This window comes from Bombus vancouverensis, chromosome 8 (genome assembly GCF_051014615.1).
Source record: "Bombus vancouverensis nearcticus chromosome 8, iyBomVanc1_principal, whole genome shotgun sequence".
In the NCBI taxonomy this organism is placed as follows: Eukaryota; Metazoa; Arthropoda; class Insecta; order Hymenoptera; family Apidae; genus Bombus; species Bombus vancouverensis.
Window position 1 is genome coordinate 5853168 of NC_134918.1, and position 25204 is coordinate 5878371.

General features: G+C 30.3%; 5 protein-coding genes across 13 annotated transcripts in view; 1 reads left to right on the forward strand and 4 right to left on the reverse strand.

Annotated features, from left to right (window-relative positions):
* The window catches only part of LOC117164860 (rap guanine nucleotide exchange factor 2), a 249658-nt gene extending 245500 nt beyond the window's left edge, over window positions 1-4158 (reverse strand). For both annotated transcript variants that reach the window (XM_076621124.1, XM_033348263.2), the window contains exon 1: window positions 3875-4158. The gene's annotated coding sequence lies outside the window, so the exon portion shown is untranslated. The remainder of the gene's footprint in view (window positions 1-3874) is intronic.
* A 440-nt stretch (window positions 4159-4598) lies between these two features.
* Window positions 4599-7024, reverse strand: Usp39 (ubiquitin specific protease 39). Its single transcript, XM_033348254.2, has 9 exons — window positions 6871-7024; window positions 6295-6573; window positions 6044-6219; window positions 5745-5970; window positions 5383-5669; window positions 5187-5315; window positions 5067-5128; window positions 4776-4998; window positions 4599-4707 (listed from the first exon to the last, which is right to left on the reverse strand). The coding sequence occupies exons 1-9, from the start codon at window positions 6947-6949 to the stop codon at window positions 4660-4662; spliced, it is 1509 nt and encodes a 502-aa protein (XP_033204145.1). The 5' UTR covers window positions 6950-7024; the 3' UTR covers window positions 4599-4659.
* Window positions 7025-7614: 590 nt separating this feature from the next.
* On the forward strand, window positions 7615-11902 carry LOC117164851 (uncharacterized). 2 transcript variants are annotated; one of them, XM_033348239.2, is made up of 5 exons: window positions 7615-8071; window positions 8329-8763; window positions 8903-9154; window positions 9226-10138; window positions 10229-11902. In XM_033348239.2, exons 1-5 carry the CDS (start codon window positions 7931-7933, stop codon window positions 10681-10683), a joined length of 2196 nt encoding a protein of 731 aa, XP_033204130.1. In that variant the 5' UTR covers window positions 7615-7930; the 3' UTR covers window positions 10684-11902. The 2 variants fall into 2 exon arrangements, with proteins under 2 accessions (XP_033204130.1, XP_033204128.1); XM_033348237.2 differs by having other exon boundaries at window positions 7616-8071; window positions 9226-11902.
* Window positions 11903-12063: 161 nt separating this feature from the next.
* On the reverse strand, window positions 12064-24054 carry Dmtn (transmembrane and coiled-coil domain 2 protein Dmtn). 7 transcript variants are annotated; one of them, XM_076620714.1, is made up of 11 exons: window positions 22897-24054; window positions 20823-20967; window positions 20394-20589; window positions 19671-19836; window positions 19294-19522; window positions 18717-18761; window positions 18309-18391; window positions 16933-17225; window positions 16420-16820; window positions 15921-16081; window positions 12064-15764 (listed from the first exon to the last, which is right to left on the reverse strand). In XM_076620714.1, the coding sequence occupies exons 2-10, from the start codon at window positions 20957-20959 to the stop codon at window positions 15925-15927; spliced, it is 1707 nt and encodes a 568-aa protein (XP_076476829.1). In that variant the 5' UTR covers window positions 20960-20967; window positions 22897-24054; the 3' UTR covers window positions 12064-15764; window positions 15921-15924. The 7 variants fall into 7 exon arrangements, with proteins under 7 accessions (XP_076476829.1, XP_076476828.1, XP_076476827.1 ...); XM_076620713.1 differs by having other exon boundaries at window positions 15921-16051; window positions 16933-17264; XM_076620712.1 differs by having other exon boundaries at window positions 16933-17264.
* LOC117164856 (GSK3-beta interaction protein) lies at window positions 24050-24406 on the reverse strand. Its single transcript, XM_033348255.2, has one exon. The coding sequence runs from the start codon at window positions 24404-24406 to the stop codon at window positions 24050-24052; it is 357 nt and encodes a 118-aa protein (XP_033204146.1).
* Window positions 24407-25204: the final 798 nt, after the last annotated feature.

Below are 25204 nucleotides of genomic sequence, written 5' to 3' on the forward strand. Positions count from 1 at the left end.
CGACCAACGGAGAACCAGGATGCCACGATGAAGGCAACGACAAAACCCACAACTTTCTCCGACTTGCAGATTTATTTCGCATGCGAGCGACTTCCTGCACCGAGGGAAAACAATCGTAGCCTCCTCTCGTAGTGAACCGTCGATGAATGGAGGAAAAGAAGAGATCCCTCGTTTAATACCTACGGGCACCAACTTTCTTTCTGTAATTGCGACTCTCTTATCACCCGAGTTTTCCGCCACGATATAGAAAGTTTTCGGTTGTTGATTCTTCTTGGATCAGGTTCGATATAAGAGTCGAGGTATGATATTTTACAATTTTGTAGACTGAAAATAGCGATTTATACTTTCATATATGTCGAACTAAATATTTTCACGGACTATTTTACGCTGTTATAGTCTTGAACCTTACACACACTTGGATTGCAAATCTTTAACTTTCACGGTTTCGTATTGCACTTGCCCTTGTGGATCTTTGTCTAACTCGGTTCAAGATGTGTATCAAATATTCTTGTATAATATTTTACGCTCTTATACACGTATAATTAAACTAGGAATGTTACGCGTACGAAACATTGAACTTTAATAAATTACTAATTAACTAACCGATGAATGTATTTATTTTCGATCTGATCGAAACTGATCTCGAGTTGTAGTACACTATGCCTTCTTTACAAAATCACGAGATATATGTTTCTATGATGTATAATTGATGAAAAAACAATTTTTCTCATAGGATAAAAAGAATTTAATCTTGAAAGAGTTAGGAAGGAATAGGATAAATATAATTTAGATTTAAGAAACATCGTATCGAGAAGAAGTATCCTGTTTTCCTTGGAATTTTATACGTTCAATAATTCATTATTTCGAATTAACGTATTATATAATGTGCTTCAAGAGCCATATCCACAGTCTACTAATACAGAGTAAAATACACGATATTTCCTGTTCTTCGATACTGAATGGATTACGCGTACGTATCTCGATACGCGTGTATGGAAACGTGTTAAACGGTCTCGCCTAACTTACAGAAGAAAAAAGACTATATGCCCTTAGGCGACTGAATACTCGACAGTAATGTCAGTATCCTAATAAGCTTAAGATTCAAGTCGGTAAAAACATGCTAAGCTGCATACTCCACATCTTCCATCACTACCAAAAATACGATCGTTCTGCTTAATTATCCAGAAACGAGAAGATACCTTTATCTAATCGACTTCATTATGGACTTAAAAACTCGGAAAAAAGTCACTAAATACCATTCCAATTATGTATTCATAGATTAGCCATCAATGCTTCCAAATTAGAACTATCACCTTGTTTTGCATCAGAATGCTACAGAATATCGATGGACAAATGTAATAATATTCCTTTTCCAAAAGTTGATGTAAATCCAGTTTGGAGGGAAATAAATTAAAACTAGTTTCATTAAAAAGCTAATATTTCCTCTTCGCTATCACTAGTAATCATTAACAATTTTTGTTAATATTAATTAATACAAACGCAAAAATATTTAGTGTAAGTGATATTTATATATAAATCCACCCTCGTAAAAATCATCTAAATCCAATTTATTTTCAATATCGTACTATTAAATACTACAGAAACAATAAATTAAATTTATAAACTCTTCTAAAAAATATCAATAAAATTTCCTATAAGAGTAGTAAACTGATATACGCTCTTTAAAAAAGAGAGAGAGAGAGAGAGAGAGAGAGAAGAAAGAAATGCTTCAAATATCATTACATTTTCAAACTGAATAAAATAGTGCGTGGAAGAAACAAAGAACTAGGTGTGTTACGAGTACGCATATTCGAACAGCTTCGACAGGAAGCATTTGACAACGCACTCCTGTATCCTCAATCGATATTTAAGTGCCTCAAGGATGTTTCTCGTAGATGAATACAACCATGATCTCCATCCTTGACACGTTTTTACGTCCATGAGCGGATCGCGGGGAAGTACACGAACTTAAAAAGCGACATGAGAGAAGAACGGGCGCGTTTCTTGCTCTTCTCTCTACATACGCGGCTCTAACAAAATACGGAGACGTTGAAATATTAGGCATAGCAGAACGTGAGCGTCAGGGGAAGATCTTAAAGCGAAACGGTGCATCATACGATATGTATTTCTGCTTAATACACTACCCACGTTTAAAACATTCCACAGTCATGTCGTTGACATCCTCTGCAGTTCCAGAATTTCCCATCCAGCCCTTTGGTTTACATATACGCGAAGAAAATCGCGCAATTCCTGCCCTTTGTTACCAACTCCTAATTATCGTCGCGATTTTTGCCCCTTCTTTTGACTTGTCGTTCATTTTTCGAAATATACCCCATCTTTGTGACGATGAATGACACTATCTGGTATTCTTCGTACGAATTTCTTTACCTACTCTAATTGGTTGTATTTGTATTCGATATAACAATCCATTTTTTAATTGGTAGATTAACAACATTCCACGATAAAATTATTACTAAGGGTTCATATAAACGTTTCTTATCTCCTTTTCTGTACCAAATTCGAATATTGATTAAATGTTTAATTCGTAAAATAAATATCGTTTTCTAACAAGGAAATCCAAGATCATATTTACAGCGGACATACTCGCTATATCGTAAAATTCCTTCAAAATATAAAATATTTTAAAATATCTAGGTATTAATCATCAATGTGTACAAAGATCTCGGACGCCATATTTCTTTCGCGTCCACATTAATCTCTTTATCATAAAACTCTACCTAATTTACAAATACACAAAAAATAATCAACATTTAACATATTTTATGTCCGTAGTAACATACATAGATACTACCTGTGGTATGTAAAAACGCAAAGTTGAGAAAAACGGCAATCTCACATACATAATACGCGACGCCGATGACGTACGTTCAATATGTCATCGAAGATCCTCTCGCACGCGGAAACTGGTTTACGCGATGCAACGATTACCAAGCGAGATGCTAGGAATCCGAAACTCGCAGCTTCTTCGAGAGTCAACGTACCTCCCCTCTTTTTAACCGAGGAACGTTCAAACTCGCTCCTCCGCCACGGAGGCCACGCAATCAGACAGTTTTTTTGAGGTTCGCATGAAACAGGTATTCGGGGCGGTTACTGGAAGGTAGCGTGTATTGCCAACACGCCGACACAAATCGGAATAATCGTGGTCAATGTGTACAAGAATAACCGAGCCATAAGAGAATTAGCATCGAAACGTGGGTCCCGCGTTTTTATCCCGCTTCAATTTTTCGAGTCTTCCACATGTTGATAGTGAAATAAGTTTCTACGCGTTTGTATACAAAACAATCTTAGGCTATGGTTACAATGAATGCGTATTCGAATTAACTCAGTACATCAAAACAATCACATATGTATAAACAGTAGCTATAAAGAGTATTCGTACTATTTTACTTATTATACCATTTATGTACGTATCATTTATTAGCACTTTCATATGACTATAAGAATTTCATACTATGAAAATGAAATGTAGAATCTGATAAAAAAAGACACTGCATTGGAAAATAAAAGTAGCCACAGTAAATTTTTTCTAGTGTATGCATTTCGGTTTGTAGATGTTCCACTCGTCAGAACACCACAACAGTTTCTTCAAATACGCATCCACTATATAACCTTACGCGGGAACGCTTTAAAGGTAATAGAGATTCTCAAGTGTCGGTCACACAAAATATTACAAAACCGTTACCGCTAACAAACTATTATAATTTTCGAAAGTTCTTAAACATACATCCTATCTTCCAATGATTATGTCTCACGAATATTTGTAAATCTATGTATCTTGTAAGCTATAACTCATGCGCGAGGAAACTTAAAGAACTTTTTTAAAGTTTTTATGGAAACAAGGAAGGATACTCACCGTTCAAGCAAACGTCGATCCCACCAGCAATAATCCACGTGCTGAGAACACACTAGCCAACACAATGTATGTACACACAGAAAAAAATCACTCGCGACAATCGACTATATGACTAGGAAGAAAAAAACGTCAGTATCACTAACGCGATTGGATACGATATACGAAAAACGTTGTCCCGGTACACTACGAATAAAAGGAAAAAAAGCACGACCGAAAGAACGATGGAAAAACCGCGAACCGTAGAAAACGTTCGCTCATGACCGTCTCGCGTGGCCGGCTGTGACTCTACTCCGGTTCGCTTTGGCTTCGGCGCGACACTCCGATCCCCACCAAACCCGATTCTCCCCACCGATCGTCACGACTGTACTTCCAGTTTGTACTTCCGATCTTCTCGGCAAAGTTCGGCAGCTTTCGACACGATCGGCGGTCCGTAGGGTTAGATGCTATACATATACATGTAAAAAGGATTTAGCAATCACAATTTTCTTTTTACTAAATTCGAATTTACGATAATCTTATTAATAAAATGATTGACACGAGAAAATCTGATAAATGTTTAATTTAGGTATAACTTTTAACAAACTATCTGCGATTTTGAAATATAGAAATTATTACAAATTGTAGTGAATTATTTCATGTGCTGTATCTTTACGTCAGTTTTTAAACTTATTATATTATTTATTATCTTTGATTTATTAGGGATATTATGAAATAAAAAATAAGGTAAAGTGAAAAATTGAAACATTTTATTTATAAAATTACGTCTACCACATCGTTCTTCTTCTTTAATTGTTGCCATTTTCCGAATATACATCATTTTTTAGTTCATAAATCTGAAAAAAGAGAAAAACATATGTATATTTTCCCTCTATTATTCAAAATGTTCGTTGTTAATACATACTTGTATATATGCTTCAGTTAACGTTATCATTTGTGGCAAAATTTGAGTTACGTGTAAATCCTGCAACTCGTACCACTGACCAGTTGCTCTATGTAGAATGTGAACTCTATATGTTCCTTGACCAGGTTCACCATCGTGAACTATATTTGCTACCAAATCATATGTTGTAAATGGATGTCTTTGTTTTACTTCAGGTGTTAAAATATCTCCAAAATCTACATTTCTGAAAGCAGTATATATTTTTAAGTTCTTTCACATTGTCATATAATAATATTATTAAAAGTTACGTACTTAACTGGAAAATTAACTATGGTGGGATTTTTTTCCACAAAGAATGTGTTCTTTGTAAACCTCTGTAAAAAATAAAATAAAAGATGAACATATAATATTAATACGCCATTATATACTTACTTTTATATAAAGTATGAGATAAGGAGGAAGTTCTGTTATTTCAAATCTCTTCATAAAATTTTCTTTATATGTTTTATACTCTTTTTCAGTTACAGCATTAAATTTATTCAATAATGTGTACAAATTGACCTATAATAAAAAAAAAAGATAAGTTTTCTGATACTGTGATGATCAAAGCTTATGGTTCGATACTTACTTGAGGAATAATATTTTCAGTAAATTGGTCTTTGAAAAGAGGTGGTGGTGGAAGATCACATGTCAAATACAAAAATGGGCTTTCTGTTACAGTTTCGCCATATTCTACCGTATGAAGTAATTCACTTCTTTGACTTTCATCCAATTCAAGTGGCGGTATTTTTCGTGTATATATCCGCATATGACCCAAAAACGTTTTATACACTATACTAGAATCACGCTTTTTTGTACCATTTAATGCTAAATGAAGGGCATTTAAAAACCATGAAAGAAAATCGATTGGATCACCTGAAAATTGAATTTTCAATATATAAAAGTTATCAATAAAAAAGTGATTTACTTGTAATATAATTTTATTTGTACCCTGTTCAGTAAATTGAAATCTCTTTTTACTCCATAAAACAACAGCTTGTAACATTTCATGTGGACTGACATGAGCTTTGAAATTACGGGGATTCCATAATTTTCTCATTAATTCACCAAATCGTTGAACTAAAAGATAAGAAGAGTCTCCAGGTGGCCTCTTGACATGAGAATAATTAGATTCTCTTAAGAAAAAATCTCTTAAAGGTGTAACATGAGAAAGTGCCTAAAATATTGAACTCTTATAATTATCTCATAAGATAGAATTAAAGAAATTTAAATATTTCAAACTGACTCACTTGTAAAATAACATTACAATAGTCATTTGCTTTAATATTATTCATTCCCACAATACCAGGAGAATATAGCGATCCATCTATGGCTCTTGATAATTTATCACTTTTATCTAATTGTGCAATTTGTGCTTTATCAAATGTTGGATTTAAAACATATTTTATGTCATCCAATGATGAATCTGAGTAACAGTTATTTATTAAGAAATATCATTATCTTTTGATATAAACAAAATAGTCAAATAATATTTTCTTACCAATTATTTCATAATTGTCAGGTAAACAATAAAATTTTAATGTATGTAAATTTAAGAAAACATGATGACTTTCAGCTACACTATGTGTATATGCATGAGTGTTTGTACCTCTACCTTGGAAGTACTTTCCGCATACAAGACAAGCATATACATTAATTTTTGACAATGATACTGAACATAGTTTTTCAAAATCAAAGTCTAAAAATTGGCGATTTATTGTATCTAAATAAGGGCACAATCGTGGAGCTTCTGAATTTGTTTTTATAATTTTAGCTTTTTCTGTAATTAGAAAAAATAATCGTAATGTATTTTAATTATTTTTAAGTTAGAAACTATATTTAAAAAAAAATTACATATTTTGAAAGGATTAAATTTATTTAACGTAAGGTCAAGTCCATAAATGCCAAAATAATGTATATTTTTACTTAGAATAGGTTAATCAAGGTGATTAAAATAAAGGAATCATCACCTAACCTTAAAATTCAAGTATGTAAACAATAAACTCGTGACATTTTATAATAAGTATTTAAAGTAAATAATAATTAATTCATGCAAGAAATAATTAAATATACTCACTGGCAATGCCTTCATCTAAATTATTTCGTTCTATCACTAATTTTATTTTTTGTTGATTCCCCGATTTACTTGTCGCCATTTTTGTTAGCAGTTCAGGTAAATCATTTTTATATAGCGATACATTCGTAAATGAGTAATGAATAAATACTAGTATGTAAAAATCATTAATAAAAACTAACGTTTGCAAATATTATAGAAACTGACATATATTTAACCTACAACGTAATTAAAAAATAAAATGGCGTTGATAATTTTACTTTGTTTTATTATATTTAAATAAAGAGTTAATAAAAACATAGATTTATATCATACATATAACTATGTTAATACATTTCCTTTATTTCTCTTTACAAAATATTTCAATATTTAATATAATATTTAAAAAAAACATTTAATATATTCTCCCTCATTTAAAAGATTATTAGTATATCTTAGTTTTAATAAATTAATAAAAGTATATATTTGAAATCAAATTTGAAATAGAAACTTTTTCCATAACGAAGCAGTATTAATAAGGTTATGTATAATTTAATGAATTATCAACTATATAACAATTTTTTAAAATGCGATATGTATAAAGATTCTTGTTTTTAGTATTATTGCAGATGCCTGTAAATTAGTTAAATTTATTGAAATAAGTATCATTCAAAAATGCAATAGTAAATGAACTCGATATTCGATAGCTCGTTAGTCGATTGAAAAAAGCTTCAGTCTTTGGCTGTTTAGTGCGCCACCTACGAAACAAATTCTTTTTAGATGAAAAGAGAGCAACGCAAGTTAATTCCCCCGCTACGGATGCCACGACTGATTGTCTCCGATGGTGTGAACGCAGATTCGCTTGACAAATATCCCCGGATAATGCATATCTATAAAGTAGAGAAGTTTTCAACTGAAGATCAGCAGGAGGCGAATTAGGGAATGTCGTAATGCACGGCATAAGTTTTTTAAATCACGTAAAAGACCTTGGCTGTTGGGTTTCTTAAAGTAAAATCGTTCCGATCGGTCCTTCAAGTACCTTCGTTTAATCTGGCAAAAAAACGATCCTCTTCATTCTGTTGATATGGCCGTCGTCGAGGAATTTGATTATTTATGTCGTTTATGTGCGACCAAAACGGGTATTCTAATGGGATTACCGATCTTCGAAGCCGGCGATCAGATGCGCAACATTGACAAGAAAATAGCCGCATGTTTGCCAGTGCAGGTAAAATCATGCACAAACAGTAGCAATTTCACTGCAATCTTCAGTGCTCTGTCTTCACCCCCTCTTTCTAATTTAACTATAAATAGAGGAAGAAAATTGGTGCAAGGTTTCACAAACTCCTCATGATAAGGGGAAATCTATATATTAACTTTAATTAACTGGATAGTTGCTTTAAAAAATTGAAGATTGTGATGGCATTTCGTATACTCTTTAAAAAATAAATATATTAGTGTTGTCAGTTAATTGATTATTTTTAGGTGTCTATGACTGATCAATTACCAAAAGTGGTATGCGAAGAGTGTGCTTATAAATTGGATCAGCTGTTTGATTTTCGTGAAAAATGTTTACATACTGAGGCAGTATTCATGGAAATGTTAAAAGAAATTGCCAAGCAAGAGATTGTTCGTATATCAAAAAGGGATTTGGAAGAAGTAGAAGAAATGAAGAGGATTCAGAGGAATATTGACAGAATACAAAATAATATGGAAAATGTACAAAATCATGTAAATCCCCAAGAAACAGCAGAGCCTACTATACATACTATGCAAGTCATAGATGAAATAGATTTGGCAGCTGGCGAACAAGTTGTTACACAAGAAGAAATAGGACAACAAGATACAGATATTGAGGTTACTGGTATCGACTGTTTAGATGGGGATACAGCTAGAATGGTGGATGAACATATACGAGAAGTAAATGAACAAATAAACCTAATATGCTTGCTGAAATAAATTGTACTATATCTATTACAACAATATTTTCATTTAAAATTATTTCTGAATGCAATAATGCTTCAAATGTAACTTAAATGTGTATATTTTTGTATTGCAGGTTTCTAATCATCAAATAGCAATGCATTTGGAGGGTGATATGACTGTAGTTGGAAATTTAACAGTTAGTGGTCATTTGAGTCAATTAGGAATAAATTATGTTACTTCAATAAATCCTGAAGATCAAAATCGAGAATCAATTGTACATTATTGTGATAATGTAAAGTATGAATCAGTACCAATAAAACAAGAATATCATAGGTTGCGAGATAGATTAACCACAGAAGATCCTGCAAATGTACTTGAAGATAATGTAAGTTATTTAAATAGAAGTGAAATATAAATAATATACAAATTTCTTTGATAAATAATTTTAATCTATAGGTACCACATGAGAATTTTGCTCCTGCTCAACCAGAGACTGGTAGTGATATAGAAGAAACACGTGTAGTTGAAAGTGAAACTCCTAGGCATACAACTTCTCAAACAAATACTATGGCATCAACGAGTCAAATAACAACTGGAAGTCCAGAAATTTTAGTAGAATATACAAAAAGAGCCAAACATGCATTATTAGAAACAGCATTAAATAATCCTACAGTTGATGAAACAGGTTCACATTGGTATGTGTGTCCATTTTGTAATGAAGCAACATTAGGTTCAAATAATATGATAGCACATTTTGAACAATATTTTTGCTGTTGTCCTTGTGGTTTATATTTTACAAGTGTAGATGCCTTAAATGTACATAAGGAAAGATGTGATGTATATAAAAGTAAAACAATCGACAAAGAAAAACAAATCACAGAACCTGAATTAGTGTCTTCTCAAGATGAAGTAAATATAGAAGAAAAAAAACAAACAACAGTAAGGCAGAAATGGACTCCAAAAGTTTGCACTCAATGTGGTAAACAGTATAGGACGAATTATAAATTACAAGAACATATGCGGAAACATACCGGTGAAAAGCCTTTTCAGTGTGTGACTTGTGAAAAAGCATTTCGTAGTAAAATTGGGCTTGCACAACATGCGGCTACACATACAGGGCAATATGATTATAATTGCTCCACATGTGGTAAAGGTTTTCAATCTAAAAGTTATCTTGTTCTTCACCAAAGAGTACATTCAGATTTAAAGCCTTTTCCATGCAACACTTGTGGACAACATTTTAAAACGAAACAATCATTATTAGATCATCAAAATAGACATCTTGGGGTCAAACCATATGTATGTGAAATTTGTGGCAAAGGTTTTATAACCAAAGGACTCTGTAAAAGTCATCAAAAAATACATTCGGGTATGGATAATCGTCAGTATCCATGTGTGGTATGCAATAAAATGTTTGTTAGTAAAAGTTATCTGAACACTCATTTACGCATTCACACAGGTGAAAAGCCGTATTTGTGTGAAGTTTGTGGTAAAGGATTTTTAACAAGAGTCGATCTTAAAATTCATTCAACAATGCACACGGGAGAAAAAAGCTTTAAATGCGATATGTGCGGAAAAGTATTCGCCAGAAGGGCAGCGTTAAGGTGTCATAGGAGATTGCACACCGGAGAACGGCCTTACAGATGTGATGTATGTGGTAAAACATTCACACAGTTCACTCCTATGGCCATTCATAAAAGATTACATACCGGAGAGCGACCGTATGAATGTGATGCATGTGGCAAAACATTTGTATCGAGATCAACCATGATGTGTCATAAAAAAAAACACCATGGTACAGCACCCGTGCAAAAAGATGAACCAGTTCCTCGTCAAAACGAAATAAAAAATATCTTACCAGCAGAAATTGTACTCCGAGATTCCCAGGAAGGAATTCAAATTACCGCAGATTGAAACGCATGATTAAAAATCGGGAAACATTAAAGTAAATAGATACAAACAATGCATGATAAAAAATGAAATATCGAGTCTGCATTTTATAAGAAGCGGCATTAGTCACCACAATGTATTCCTTTACTATAGCATATATGTTAAAATTGTATACAAAGAATATATTTTCGAGGATTCTTTGCAAGGGATAACAATGTTTTCTAAAATCATGTATACCTATAGAAAGTAAAGAAAAAATTAAATGATTTTCATTATCATTAAAATATCGATATTGGTATTTTGCCGAAGTATGTTGCTGTTTTCAAATTGTCTACTTTTTTATTTGCAGTTTGTTTTGCTCTGGAATCTTTCAAAGATTAATAATTATTGTTAATCAAGCCATAAAATACTGTCAGATTTAAGTCATGTAAAAGATAAATATTATTTTCAAGCTTCTACAGTTAATGTATGTGCATTATAGGACTTGATTTTTAGCTTGTGATAATACATTTTTTCAATGACATATGTTAAAAAGGTTATATAGTATAGTATGTAGTTTCTCAAATTCCGATCAAATGATACCAAGATTAAATATCTACATTTATTCTAACAAAGCTCAAATTATGGACATATGATATAAAATTGAAATGAATTAATTTATAATTTATTTTTTAGCATATTTTTAAGAAATGCAATGCATTGTTAATGAAATAACACAAATGTTATTTATTTAAAGATATACTAAATTGAAAAATGGCTCGTTTGAATCATTACATAAGAATTTTCTTTATATTGTGTGTGCATTATAAATTGTTATAAATGTCATGAAAAAAAGAAAATAAAATGACACATTTACTAGCTATATAACATAAAACATGATTATCATAAAGAAAGTCAAATATTTTCTTATTGATACTAGTAAAACATTAAAATATTATTTATCGAATTAAAGGCTGATAGCTATTTTTACTGCAAGGAAATGCTATAGAATGGTGGTTATATCATATTAACAATGTAGTTTCTTAAATTTAACAAAAGTGTAAAGTTATATATAATCACCTTTAACACATGCATATTTCTGTGGCATCTCTGCGGTTTTCTTTTAAATAAAAAAGCTTTCAGCACTACACATAGTAGAAATTGTGATATGTAACAATAAAATGATTACATTTGTAAAATTGTGATGATTGTAATATTATTGACAAATCCTATCAGAAAAAATATAAAAAATTCTACAACCAGATTTAAAATTTATTTTTAAATTTTATAAACCTATACACGTGACTAATATTCTTTATTTATTACTGTTTAGTTGTAACATATTTAAAGTAACATGTCATCTGCTTTTTACCCTCTAAATATCTAGTTAATAATAAGGTTAAACCAAGTAATAAAAAAAATTAATTTTATTAAAAATTCTTTTTATTTCGAAACGGTATTAAATAATAATATTAATGACAAGAGCTGCTAAATTGATATTGGGCTTAAAATTTAGCAGCAATAACATAATACGAGCATTACGCGCGTACGTTGATCTTTTTTTTTAAATGGACATAAACTTATTTTTGTCTTTAACTACATTATTACACTGACCTGTTATGCAGCTATTACATACGTACACTCGTGTGTATGCATAATATACATATATATGCATGTGTATGTGTCTAGCGTGTTAACAATTTCCATTACAATCGCTGTTCCTATTTCCTACATCGTCCTACAATTGACAACAAATATTTAATCTATAATTTGACATTAACTACCTATGCAAGGCATCGATGACAATATATTTGTTTCGTTATTTTTTCCTTTCTATACTATATATAGGGGGCCCCTAAAATTATGGGAAGTGTGAGTAATGATTATCAAGTTCCAGGATTACATTAACATTTTACGCAACTTATTTAAGCATATGCTTTACGATCCTCCATGAAGCTTTTTGATACAAAATACATATAAAATTGTAAATAGCCGCGGTAAAAAGAAAAACTCATAGAAAAATGTAACATTGTAAGATACAAAATACGTCCGTCGTTGTTTGACATGTGTGCAATTTTTTATTTATACAAATATTTATAATTTCTTTCCTTATTTTTTCTTTCTTTTGTATTAATTTAATCGCTTCTTTTTTCTGCTACGTCCACACATTATTATGTAAATGTCCTTATTAAGCGTGCAGGTAGGGGCCCTCGTTAAATCAGTGGTCGATGATATCAACAAGTTCTCTAATATTGGATTATATGTGTATCTTACAAAGCACCACGATCTAAAGCTATACAATACATATAGGGTGTCGTTTACTGAATACGAAACTACAAACAGGGAATCGGACGTACAATTCTTGCACTTTATGTTTCTCGATCGTTTGCTTATCCATATAGGCAGAACTTTTTACTATAAAGATAAATATTGATAATTAATAATAAGTAGCATACAATCTTCGAAAGAAAATTTACGCAATAGTGGTAATTATAGTAATATATAAGCGCACTAACACCCTATATATTTTGTCTAGTTGTCACTTATACAATAACAAACATATATTTTTAGTCAAAATCTGATTTAAACAACGTAAAAAATTAGAAATCTTTTTGCAGAATCAATATAACATCGAATCTAATAGACTTAATATATCAGTAATGTATCATTGTTGCAATTGTTTACTCCTTTTTGCAAATGTAGAGTTAGTACAAGAATACGGAGACACAAAATTGTTTTCTAATTTTGTATATATCATTATATTGATCCCAAAACTGATTTTTAACTTTTACGCTTATATGTAAACTTAGTATAGTCACAGCGACGTATTTATAAATTTATAGACATAAGAAACGGTTATTTTTAGGAACGCAAGAGGATTATTCGAAGGAAACATTATTATAATTATGAATAAATTTAATTGAATAAATTTTTATAATACAATTATAAAGAAAATGAATCTGAAGAAAAAAATATACGCAGTCCGTTAAAATACAAAATTTTGCCTGATCAAGTTATAAATACACGATCAAACTTCCTTGTCTTTTCGGTTTTTAATATAAACATAAAATTTTAATTAACTTAATTTTTATATCCCTCGTAAATTATCAATTTCTTTTATGTTAAATTTTTGGCAGTATTTGCATTGAACATATATAAAAGCTATAAAAATTGTGTTGAACAAATATTACAAAAGCAGTGATTATAACAATAAAATACGAGGTGCGACAATAATACATATATAAATAGCAGTTCAAAGAATTATGGCGTTAAATAAAAAAGTTCGGAAATTTGATGTTGTACTCACGAATAACAGGCTAGAAAAAAAGAAAATACATTGCTACATAAACATTATTTTATTTACAGATTTTGTTTGTCAATTAAAAACAATTTCTCATATCTTATCAAGGTCAACTAAACGATAACGGTACATAATCCAACATATAACAAAAATCCTAATGCATGAACTTAATACAAATTAGAAACTACGCATTTATATAAAACATAAAGAGAATTTTACGTATTAAGCAATAAAAAAAGATTATAATTATCGAAAAATAATTTCTTTCTTTACTTGTCACATATTCACAAAATAATATTAGGCTATGAAACTTTATATTTCGTGATACTGTGCTTGCAGAAAGATGAAAATTAGAAAATTAGTGAAATAAATGATATTTCGCCATTAAGTAGCGATAATAGAATCAAAAAATTATGTAGACCAAAATATTTTATACACTCACAGATTTGAGCACCTATGTTAATTTAAGAATTATCTCTTTTTGTATAATTGTACCATTTTGTAATTACCGTTGCACTTTAAAAAAAATTTTTTCTCAATCATTTTACTGTTTTAACATTTTTTTAAATGAATAACAACACAAAATTGCCACAAATATTAAATTACTCACAACTGTAACAGCGATGTAGTCCATCAGTCTTTCTCTCATTTCAACATCTGTCATGGTTCATTTCTTTATATTCAATATAATATGTATGCATTCTTGTGTCTGTGGTGGTTTAAAACATTCGTGAGAGTACAAATAACAGTTAATGCTATTTATTTCAAAAGGTGTATCCTTCTTACGTCGTATGTGAAACAAATTAACGTTATATGTAGAATAAGAGGAATGAAACATGTTGGTCCTCTTTTGATGTTAAGTGTTCTAAAAGTACTTCTATTCACCTTTACATTTTTGTATTCTCATGAATATATAATTTGTAACTTACATATAAGAATCAAATTACCCCACCTCATTGCCAACACTAAGGAATATATCACATATTTTATACATTTTGACATGAAGAATATCTACAGTTATTTAAGTGTTCTCTTGCTTTCTTAATTTATATCATTGTTTAGCAATTGGACGATTGTAATTATAAATATTTTATTTCAAAATGTGCATTTTGATAAATTTACACAAATTTAAATTTACTAGAATATCAAATGTACGAACTATAATTCCAAAAATGGTGGTAACACCTCCCACAGACACTAATGATAGAACAATTTTCTTTTCTATCTTTTAATCAGTACTTTCGCTTGTTCAATATTTTTTTTTTAAATTTCATGCTAATTGATGATTCGTGTAAAAATGAACTTAATCGCATGACATTAGAGTAAATTCTTCTAACAATGTGCCGTATGTAATCAAGCAATATCAGTGTACAGCGTTACATATTTACTGCCTCTTTCATGTTTCATGGAAATTTTTATTTTCTTATCATAAATCATAATCATTACGTATTATTTTTTAGCAAAATTAGTCAAATAAAGATAAAAATATCGCAAAATAAATTTATAACATTTGCATAAGGGACAAAAGACATTTTTATGTTTATTATTTCTACTAAATCTCTTCTTCCTAAGTGAAACACTTTGCACAGCAAAATATGTTTTGTGTATTGTAATTCTATTAACAGTATCAAATAGATTTAATCACTCGTCTGATTCAATATAATAGTAGTGAACATGATCAAATTTAAAATATAAATGAAGTCATTTACGCATATACCTACTATTATTGCTCCAAAACTACAGCACTGATAAATGGGTCCAAAATGTTGATCATTGTGTACAATTTTTCTTCATCACAGGGTATGGTAAATTTAAGTATACCACCCTAAAATAAGTTATTTTTTATACTCTAAATTAATAGAACATTAAATTTTTTATATGAAATAGATTTCTTAAAGGACATAAAATATTGTTTCATATTTTTTTACTAGTACGTTTATAATTTGTAAAATTTTCATAAAAATAATAATGATTTACTTACGATGCTACTTGACGGCGAGAGTCTGTTTAAGATGGCGCATGAGGTGACTGCCGACGTCGTGAACCTCAGGCCATTGTTTGAGCACAAATACTATGCCCAATACAACAAACGTAGTTGTTAATATGCGCACCCTGCACATGAAACAATGAGGCTTAGTACAACTGCAACAGAGATGCGAAAACAAAATAAAACAATGAGTGCGCAAAAGTAAAATCAGATGGCGATGTACGTGATGAAGTATGAATTGAAATGTATGTGAATGAAAACGGAACAAGGATGATGGAACAGAAATATAAACTGATAAAAAATGTAATGGTTATCTGTTTACTATAAATGAAAAAAAGAAAAAAAAGATGATATATATTGAAGTAAACAAAATTTACTTCAAAAAGCTTATGCAATTAAGCTGGAATGTCCAATATTTTGTTTTGGTTTTAATAGATTATTTTCCTGTAAAAATAAAACTCAAACATAACTTTACAATATGAAATAACTGTACCTGGTCCTAAGGAAAGGCATCATTATACCAGCACCTGTTGCAACAAGAAGTAGAATAACTTGCAACACAGTTAATACTACGTTTATGAGCTTTACAACCAACGCCCTTGCATTGCTATTATCCAGACCCTCTAAAGTGACATATTGTTGATGTTGTTGTTGTTGATGTTCCATTTTACAAATTTTAGTTTGGCAACTCTCCAACATTTCGTGTATGTCCCTTAATCGATCTTCACTTTGATATTGCACTTTTTCTTCCATATCTGTTATAGTTTGTTTCAAGTTTTCTACTTCATTTTGGTGCAGTTCAGTTAAATCGTTAATTTGTTCCTCCAGACGCTCGCTTCTAAAACGTTCCTCTTGCAAAGCATGGGAAAGATATGTCACTTCTTGTTGCAAACTCTAAAATTGTTTAAGGAAAAAATTAATTTTAAAATTATGATGTATAGAAACATGTTATTGTTCTTTATTTGTTCTGTTTCATTACTTATTTCTTAAATCATCAGAAACAAACCTTCAAACCTTCTAATTTATCTTTCATTCTCTCCAAATTTTCTCTATGTTCTTGTAGTTCAGAGAAAATAGATTTAAGACTAAGTGCAGCATTATTACTACTGTGACATGTGTGTGCTTGCCCCCTACTACCAGGTCCACTTTCACTTGTAACACTAGAGCATTCGGATCCTTCTTCGGATGGAAATTTCATTGCCGCAGCACTATGAGTTGATCCCAAACTACATCCACCAGGCAGCGTCGCTGATCCATGATGAGCCTTTTCATCTTCAACACTAGCGTTATCTCCATTACCTGCACGCGGTGTATCGTTTACATAAAAAGTTGAGCCATCTGCAGGGACACAGACGTCGCAAGTTAGAATGTTATCCAATACCAAACTATTCTGCCTCTGCTAATAACTAATCAATTTGTATGCTTTTTCGTATTGCAACACTCCTATCTTTCAAATACAGTTAATGATAATTCAAAAACATTTTTGTTGTATATAAATGCATCAATAATGTGTCACAAAATGTTTTGTAAACTAATACAAAAATTGTTTTTTCTTTATAATTTTTGTTCTTTGAATTCATGTCCACATATGTGTTTAATATACTTTGCTGATGTATTGGATAACTAATATATAAAATAGCAAACATCTGAATATGTGAAAGCCACTAAAGACAAGGCAAAATTATTAAGTAACACAAAGTAGTAATAAAAATATAAAGCTTACAATATGTAAACACAACATTCTCACATCAAATTTGCTTATCTGGTAGGTATTCATCAAATGTGTAAATATATAAGATTTATGTACCTTATCATATACAACAAAAAAGGATATAGTATTAAAAATTATTAAGATTTTACGAAGTAAGACACGTATGATATATTTACATATAAAAAAACAGATATAGTAAGAAAATTAGCCCAAATGTTACTTACTACTTTCAACTGCCATGACAGCAAAATATTAAACATTATTTATTGTTTAATGTTGAAATGAGTAAGAAGATATTGTACTATTACTACAATACATTATAAATTACTATATATATATATATATACTATCATCTTATTCCAGATAAATAAAAATTTATATTTCTGGGATAATGAACATATTAGCAACTAAAGTAATAATATAACGATTTTAATAGTGTATTTACATATATATGTATATGTATTTTAAATAAAAGAAACGTGCATACTATTGCTTGTAGTACCACAATTTATTAACATAGGTCAATATGTGCTTAGTGATAGCTTTTAAAACACAAAGATTTAATTAACACTTTCCATAGTAAATATTATTAAAAAATTAAACAATAAATAAGATCTGGACAAAATTGTGTTAATTAATTAAAAAAATAATTTGTAATAAAAATTACTCACGAGATAAAGTATTTATGTTATCTGCACTGCCAAATTTGTTTTTTATTAAATGTGCAAATTCTCTTGGTTTGGACATTACACTTCTGAAACATATAAGAAAAATAAAAATCAGGAATAGCTTTAATATTCCAATTTTATAAAAATTGGCTTTGGAAAATTATTATATTTATATAAAAATATCTTATACATTAAAACATGTAAATTTGTGTTTTATATTTATGAAGATACTAAAATTTGAATGTGCTTGGCTTAAATATATAAATATATACCTATATATAAATGTTGTACTGCATTCATTGCATATTTATTTTATAAAATGATAATATAGTCAAAACTTAATTATAATAATAAATGTTATGATGAAATGATTAAAAAACCATTGCAGTCTATTTTCACACCAACACTCACCCTGAAAAACCACTGATTCCAACCCTAATATTGCCACCCACGTTTCTGGAAGTGAATCTTAAATTAGATGAAAGTGTCATACCCTATATTTAGGATAACAAAACAGAAATTGAATAAAAAGAAGAAAAGAACACAAAGAAATTACATTAAAGGAACACTTTTTCACGTTTGTCACTACAGTGTAAAATTTTTATTTTAGCATATTAATTATAATACGCAATACTAGTTTTTTAATTTAATTTAATACTTTTACTTTTTCAAATAAGCACATAAGCACATACAGCAACAACAGGAATAACATACATCATATTTTTATAAAATATACATTATAATACGTACAATCAAAATATGCTTTATAAACTATTAATATAATATATACATTTTAATAAATATCTAAAATAAAAATAAATAAAAATCTATATCAATTAATTCAGATTTAGATCTATTAATGATTATTTAAATATATCAGCCACATTAATAAAAAATCCATATATATATATATCTACTTCTGATTTGATTGCTTATTGCACAATTAAAATACAGTACAGACAGTTGATAAAAGATAAAATATACTTACTTAAGTCCTTGTCCCATATCCCGAAGCACTTCTCTGGGTTGTCTGTGACTTGTAGGTGCACCATTTAATTCATAATGTTTTAATTTTTTTGTATAACTATCCAATTTTTTTTGGAGTTGAGAAATACTGTGCGCTGATTTTTGATTTTTCTTTTCAAATACTGCTTTGATTCGAGTAAGCTGCTGCTTGTCTGCATTGGCAGCTAATTTTAGATATTCATTTACATTTTCTGGAATAAAAAGGACATTAGATAAATTTCACATTTATAATACATACTCTGACATAAATTGCGATTATATAAAGGCCTTCATATAATTCATATAATTGTTTTAACACTTCAGCACTATACTAATTAACTGATAATTGCTGAAAATTACCATCACGTGTGGTTTGTTCTATTCTTATAAGTTCTCGTGTTTTAGCAATTTTACTTTGGATATGCTCAATAGCTTGACAAACACGAGCAGAGTTAGAGTCAACATCATCAGTTATTAATTCAGAGGAGCCATTTGATAGGAACGATTGTGTTGCATGATATTGTTCCTATAAACAAATGTAGTGTTATATTAAAATACACAAACCTAAGAGAGAAACAAATTATGACTAACAAAACACATTTCCTTGAGCACATTGTTTGTTAACTTGTACTTTGGTTGCACTCTGAAACTGTGGAGATAGTCTAACTTTGATGCCACTTACAATATTATGCAAGTAGGTACTTAATTTCTTAACCTATAACCCTGATTATACAGTAGTGATTGATGACCTTGTAGTACAGTACAGTGTAATTACATGCCGTAACTTCACATTACATAAGTAACTTTATATAAGCATATACAATCATATTTACTACTGTAATAAACATTTAAAAACACAATGGTATCGATTTTGTTGATCTAAATACTTTAACAATAATTTTAAATATAATAACATATCACTATTAGAGTTATAAATTATTAGAACTTAAATGAATATGAATGTGTTATTTAAAAATGAAAATATTAATTACATTACAGTACATTAAAAAGTATCAAACATTCTGAAAATGAAATTATTTTTATTTATTAATTATTATTATTTTATAATATTAAAACACATACTCCTTCGTCATCGGCTGGTAGGTGAATATTTGGCACAAACTCGTCTTGTTCGGCAGTGATTAAATTGGTATTTGGTTCATCCATAGCATCTACTCGAATCACAGTTCCTGGTGATTTTTGCCTACTACCTTTCATGCTGAAGCTGCCTCCACCACCACTACTTCCACTGCCTGTACTACCCTCCCCTGTTTGGGAACTGCGAAGTCAAATTAATTTTGTACTGTGCTCCTTTTATTTATTTTTCATTTATTTTTTTTAGGAACTTATTTTTCTTATTTGTAAGTACAAAATATTGTATCATTAATTATATCATATTGAAGCATAAGCTTAATGTTTCAGTTTCATGTAAAATACTACAAAAAAATAAGAAGTTTTAATCTTAATTTATGTAAGCATACATATTAATATCTACAAAAAATTGGGTCTTACAGTGAAGCATTACGTGCTTTTGAAATATGTTCCAAAGTAGCTGAAAATTGTTGAGGTGAGGTCAATGTATTTCCTCTGTTAGGTGATGTACTGCGTGAACTATTCTTACTTGACGTAGTTATCATCAAATTAGCCATTCCTTTTGCTGAAAAAATGATTACCTAACTGTGTTAGTAAGACTGTAAATCTTCTTAATATATGAGCTTAAATAATTTGTTGTATATGTAATCTATATATATGTAAAAATATATCTCTATCAATAAATATATCTCCTCTTTATCAATATAAGTAATACTTTCAATATTATTACTATTAAACAGTAAATAAAGATATAATAAATGAAGAAATTAAAATATATTAATCCCTAAAAGACTAGGTGCATCATTCATTCTGAAATCATTATTATCGTTCAAATAAATATAGTATGTTCTCATTATCAAGAAAAGCTATGTTTATCAAATGTTATCAATATTAATCATAAGATTTCTCATGATATGGTCTAGCAAAATGAAATGTATACGAAGAAAATATGACAAAGTAAATTAATAAATCAATATAATACAAAATTACATGAAACTAATGATGTTTATTGAAATAGAAAATTAATAAAAAAAAATTCACAATGTTAGAAGAAAATGAAAGAATACACCACAGAATAATTCTATTTTACTTGACCCCTATATACCTATTTTGAGCTACAATTTTCTCTAAGAGTGATATTATCTAATCTAAATCCTGTATGTACAGTCAATTATATGTGTTATCCAAAAATAGTACATATATAGGAAGTTTAGTTCAAACACTGATGCAGTTCATATTTGCTATAATTTATTCATGTCATTACAGAGGTCATCCATATCTAATTAACATTTGTAACAAATTTTCTGACCTACTTTTCTGACAGTAAGCACATACTAAATAAAACTGCATGACTATTGAATATCAAAAAACCGTTATTATCAAATATTGATATTGTACTTTAACAATGTTACCAAAAATATGTATTTTGAAGAAAATAACATTGTCTAGCATCAAAACTCATTTTGAGATTAAGAAAACATCTGAAAAAAAATTACATGCAGTTACTTCTTTCACATTCTATCACCTTTAATCCAATCCTTTAACTGATGAATCATTTTGATTATCATAATTAGAACATCGGCATTGTTTTCGAAGTATGACGAACATATTACGCGGAAAAACACGTGCAATGTAAAACAATAAAAAATATCGGCACATTATCCATTTCATAAATATCAATCATATTCAATCTAGCACAAATATTCATTCTATTCATTAAAAAAAGTTATTCATGGTACTTTGTAATAATTAAAGCGCAAAACAACATGATATACATAAGTGTACATAATTAGACATTAAATGTAGAATTTTATATTAAATCATGTTATAAACAAATTAAACGTTGCAGCCATTACAGGATCTTTTATTTTATTTTAATTCTACAAGAATGCATATTTTATGTAGTGGTAAATACTATCAAAATTTAAATGCATACATTGCATACTTTAATTTTCAGGGAAATCGTAAGATAGCAGAAAACTAATGCAACAAAAATAAGAAAATGTCGACTAAAATCTTCTGAACCGAATAACACAAATTCCGATACACAACGGTTCTTATATAAACTAAGAATTTCTGACAAAAATAACAATGTCACCTCGCGTAATTGTCAAATACGTGAAACACAGAGAGTCTCGTTAAATTTTCCTATTTAACAAATACAGCTTCATTGAAAAAATACAATATTTATTTAGAACGAAAAGAAAATGTGGAAACATGTAAAGATTTAAAATACGCATGTATGTACGTCAGAGAAGAATCGACGAATATTTAGCGACCTGTGATATTACGTTACTATCGCGACTCATTTCCACACATACGATATCGTCCATGGTTATATAGGTTGAAAAGAGATATGGGAAGTAATTGTCCCACCCCTTTCATGCTGATATTGAGAAACGGGGTACGACTATCGAACAAAAACAAACGACCTGTCAAAGCTCTTCCGCGGTTCTTCGACATTCGATTTACCGAAATATATTTCGTCCCTCACCTTCTTTACCGCCTGATGTATGTAGCTCTTGGTTGAAGCATGGTTTTTATTTCAACGAATGTCACACTGGGAATACACAAAGCAGGGCTCCTTTTCGCGTATTGCGTTTTTCTCAATTGTCTCTTTGGTCAATCAAATAATAGGCTCTGTTATCGTTTTTCACGGGCGTGTCATCGTGCACCATTCGACATCGTAGCACTAGCCACTCTAATATCAACAAACGTGATACATTCTTTCGTCTTTAGGCACTTAATCGACAGTAAACTCATTCAGGAGCATGACGGAACACGCACACGGTGCGACACATTCGGCGAAACCGCTTCGTTACTTCACAACTCGACAGTGGAATACGCCAAACGGAACACAGAGCAACGAACGTAGAGGAGGGGGTAAACAAAACCGATATATTACCACTTGCACCGACTGATCTTTCGACTCCTAGGGATATTTTCTATGGAGATGCGATTGGTATTGCACTACCGTATCTAGCAGTATACGTGTCACTTCGCATTTATATAAGTTTAATGGATTTTATTTACATATGTTTTTAATTACAGTGTAATCAAATAAATTTCACTAGTTACTTTAGTTCATTTAAATATCACATGATGAATTTGTCTATTTTATATCAGATTCTTGTTTTCGTACCGATTCTTTCGTTGTGTTAGATATGTATTTATATTAATGTATTTATATTTACTGAAGACAAATGAAAGTAATTTATATATTAAATGAAATTATGTACCAATAGTTAAAAATCGTATATGTTACAAGTTCTGTTTAATGTATTATATTCAACAATAGTAGATAATTGGATGCAATTTTGTCAGCTAGAGAAAACTTTCTTGGTAGTATATGTATGCGCATATAATGCCAAAAGGAAGTTCCAAGATTTGGTATTATGTATCGAGTACGACACTTTCCTTGCAAATTACCGTGCACTCGGATATCTTCGGCTAGATTCGGATTGAATGAGTGCTGTGCAAAGAGAAAACGCATTTGACGAGAATCATAATTTATTTTAGATTTTAAACGCTTATTGTTGAAAGATGTGTGTATGTGTGTGTATTCAAACAATTGGAATTAGCACTTTATTTTCATCTATATTTAACTGTGTTTCATTTCACTATTAAAAAATTCTGATTAAATTTTTTCACTGTGAGTTACTTAATTGTTTAAGCTTATGAACAAGCGAATTTCCAAAGGAATCTCTATATTGCGGGCTAACGAAATTCAACAAGCTGTAGGGCGTTTCGTAGTGCTCGCTTTCTCTCTTTGATGTGTCGTCGTGTTCGTTACCAACGATGGTAAAACCAGCACTTGATAGTTCTATGCAAAACTTCAAGCCCTCTAATGTAATCAAATTTAAGTAGAGGAAATGATTGTTATTTCGTAATTTTTCTGATATTTTGATGTCCGTTACATGCTGTTTTACGTCGTTGATAATGGTTTGCGCCTCAAGCTTCCAGTGATCCTTGTCCAGCTCTTTGTTATTTACCTCTTCCTTCATTCTCGCGTTTTAACAGCGTCAATAACCCTCTTTTTACGGACGCATGTAATATTCTAAACAAACTGACGATATTATAGTTCAACGTTACTAATCAACCTTTCGTCAATGTTGGAACAAATTCACAATTTGTTACGTTGAACAAAGTTCGTCTTATTCGTGCTAACAATAAGACGGCACGTGGACAGGTTAGAACCGAGAACCGAGGGTCAAAGACCAAGATTATACGATTATGTAACTATTTGGCGAACTTATTTCTCTCTTAAGGGATATATAATATCGCTTTTCAGTGACGACAGTGACTACGATCTGTCATCAGTTTAGACCTTGACACTGCGTAGTTGTAAATTTATGTTGTACATTCAATCCCACATATTTCTCGGTACATGTGCACTGAATGCACTATAGACCTGTACTAATTATGAATCATACTGCGTATGCAACTTCTCGCTTATCGCAACGCCATCTCATGACGTTCTCTGATACTAAATTTACCGCAACAAATAAGCGGGAAAATTTACTATCCTATAGAGCAGATAAAATATTATCCTATAAAGCAGATTTAAACGATCCTTGATCTTACATAAAGTTACTATGTTCCTGTTGATCTTCGAGCAGAGCGCTAGCAAGTATTAAAAGATTTTTTAATTCAATTCAATTCAATTATGTCAAAGTGGTAAGCTATTAATAGCTTTTTAAGACAGCTTTTTAAAATTCCAAGTTTTGATAAATTAAAAAAATATAAGGTAGCAGCAAGAAAAGAATTTTATCCTTGTTCAATGTCCTCGTTTAGCAGTTGCT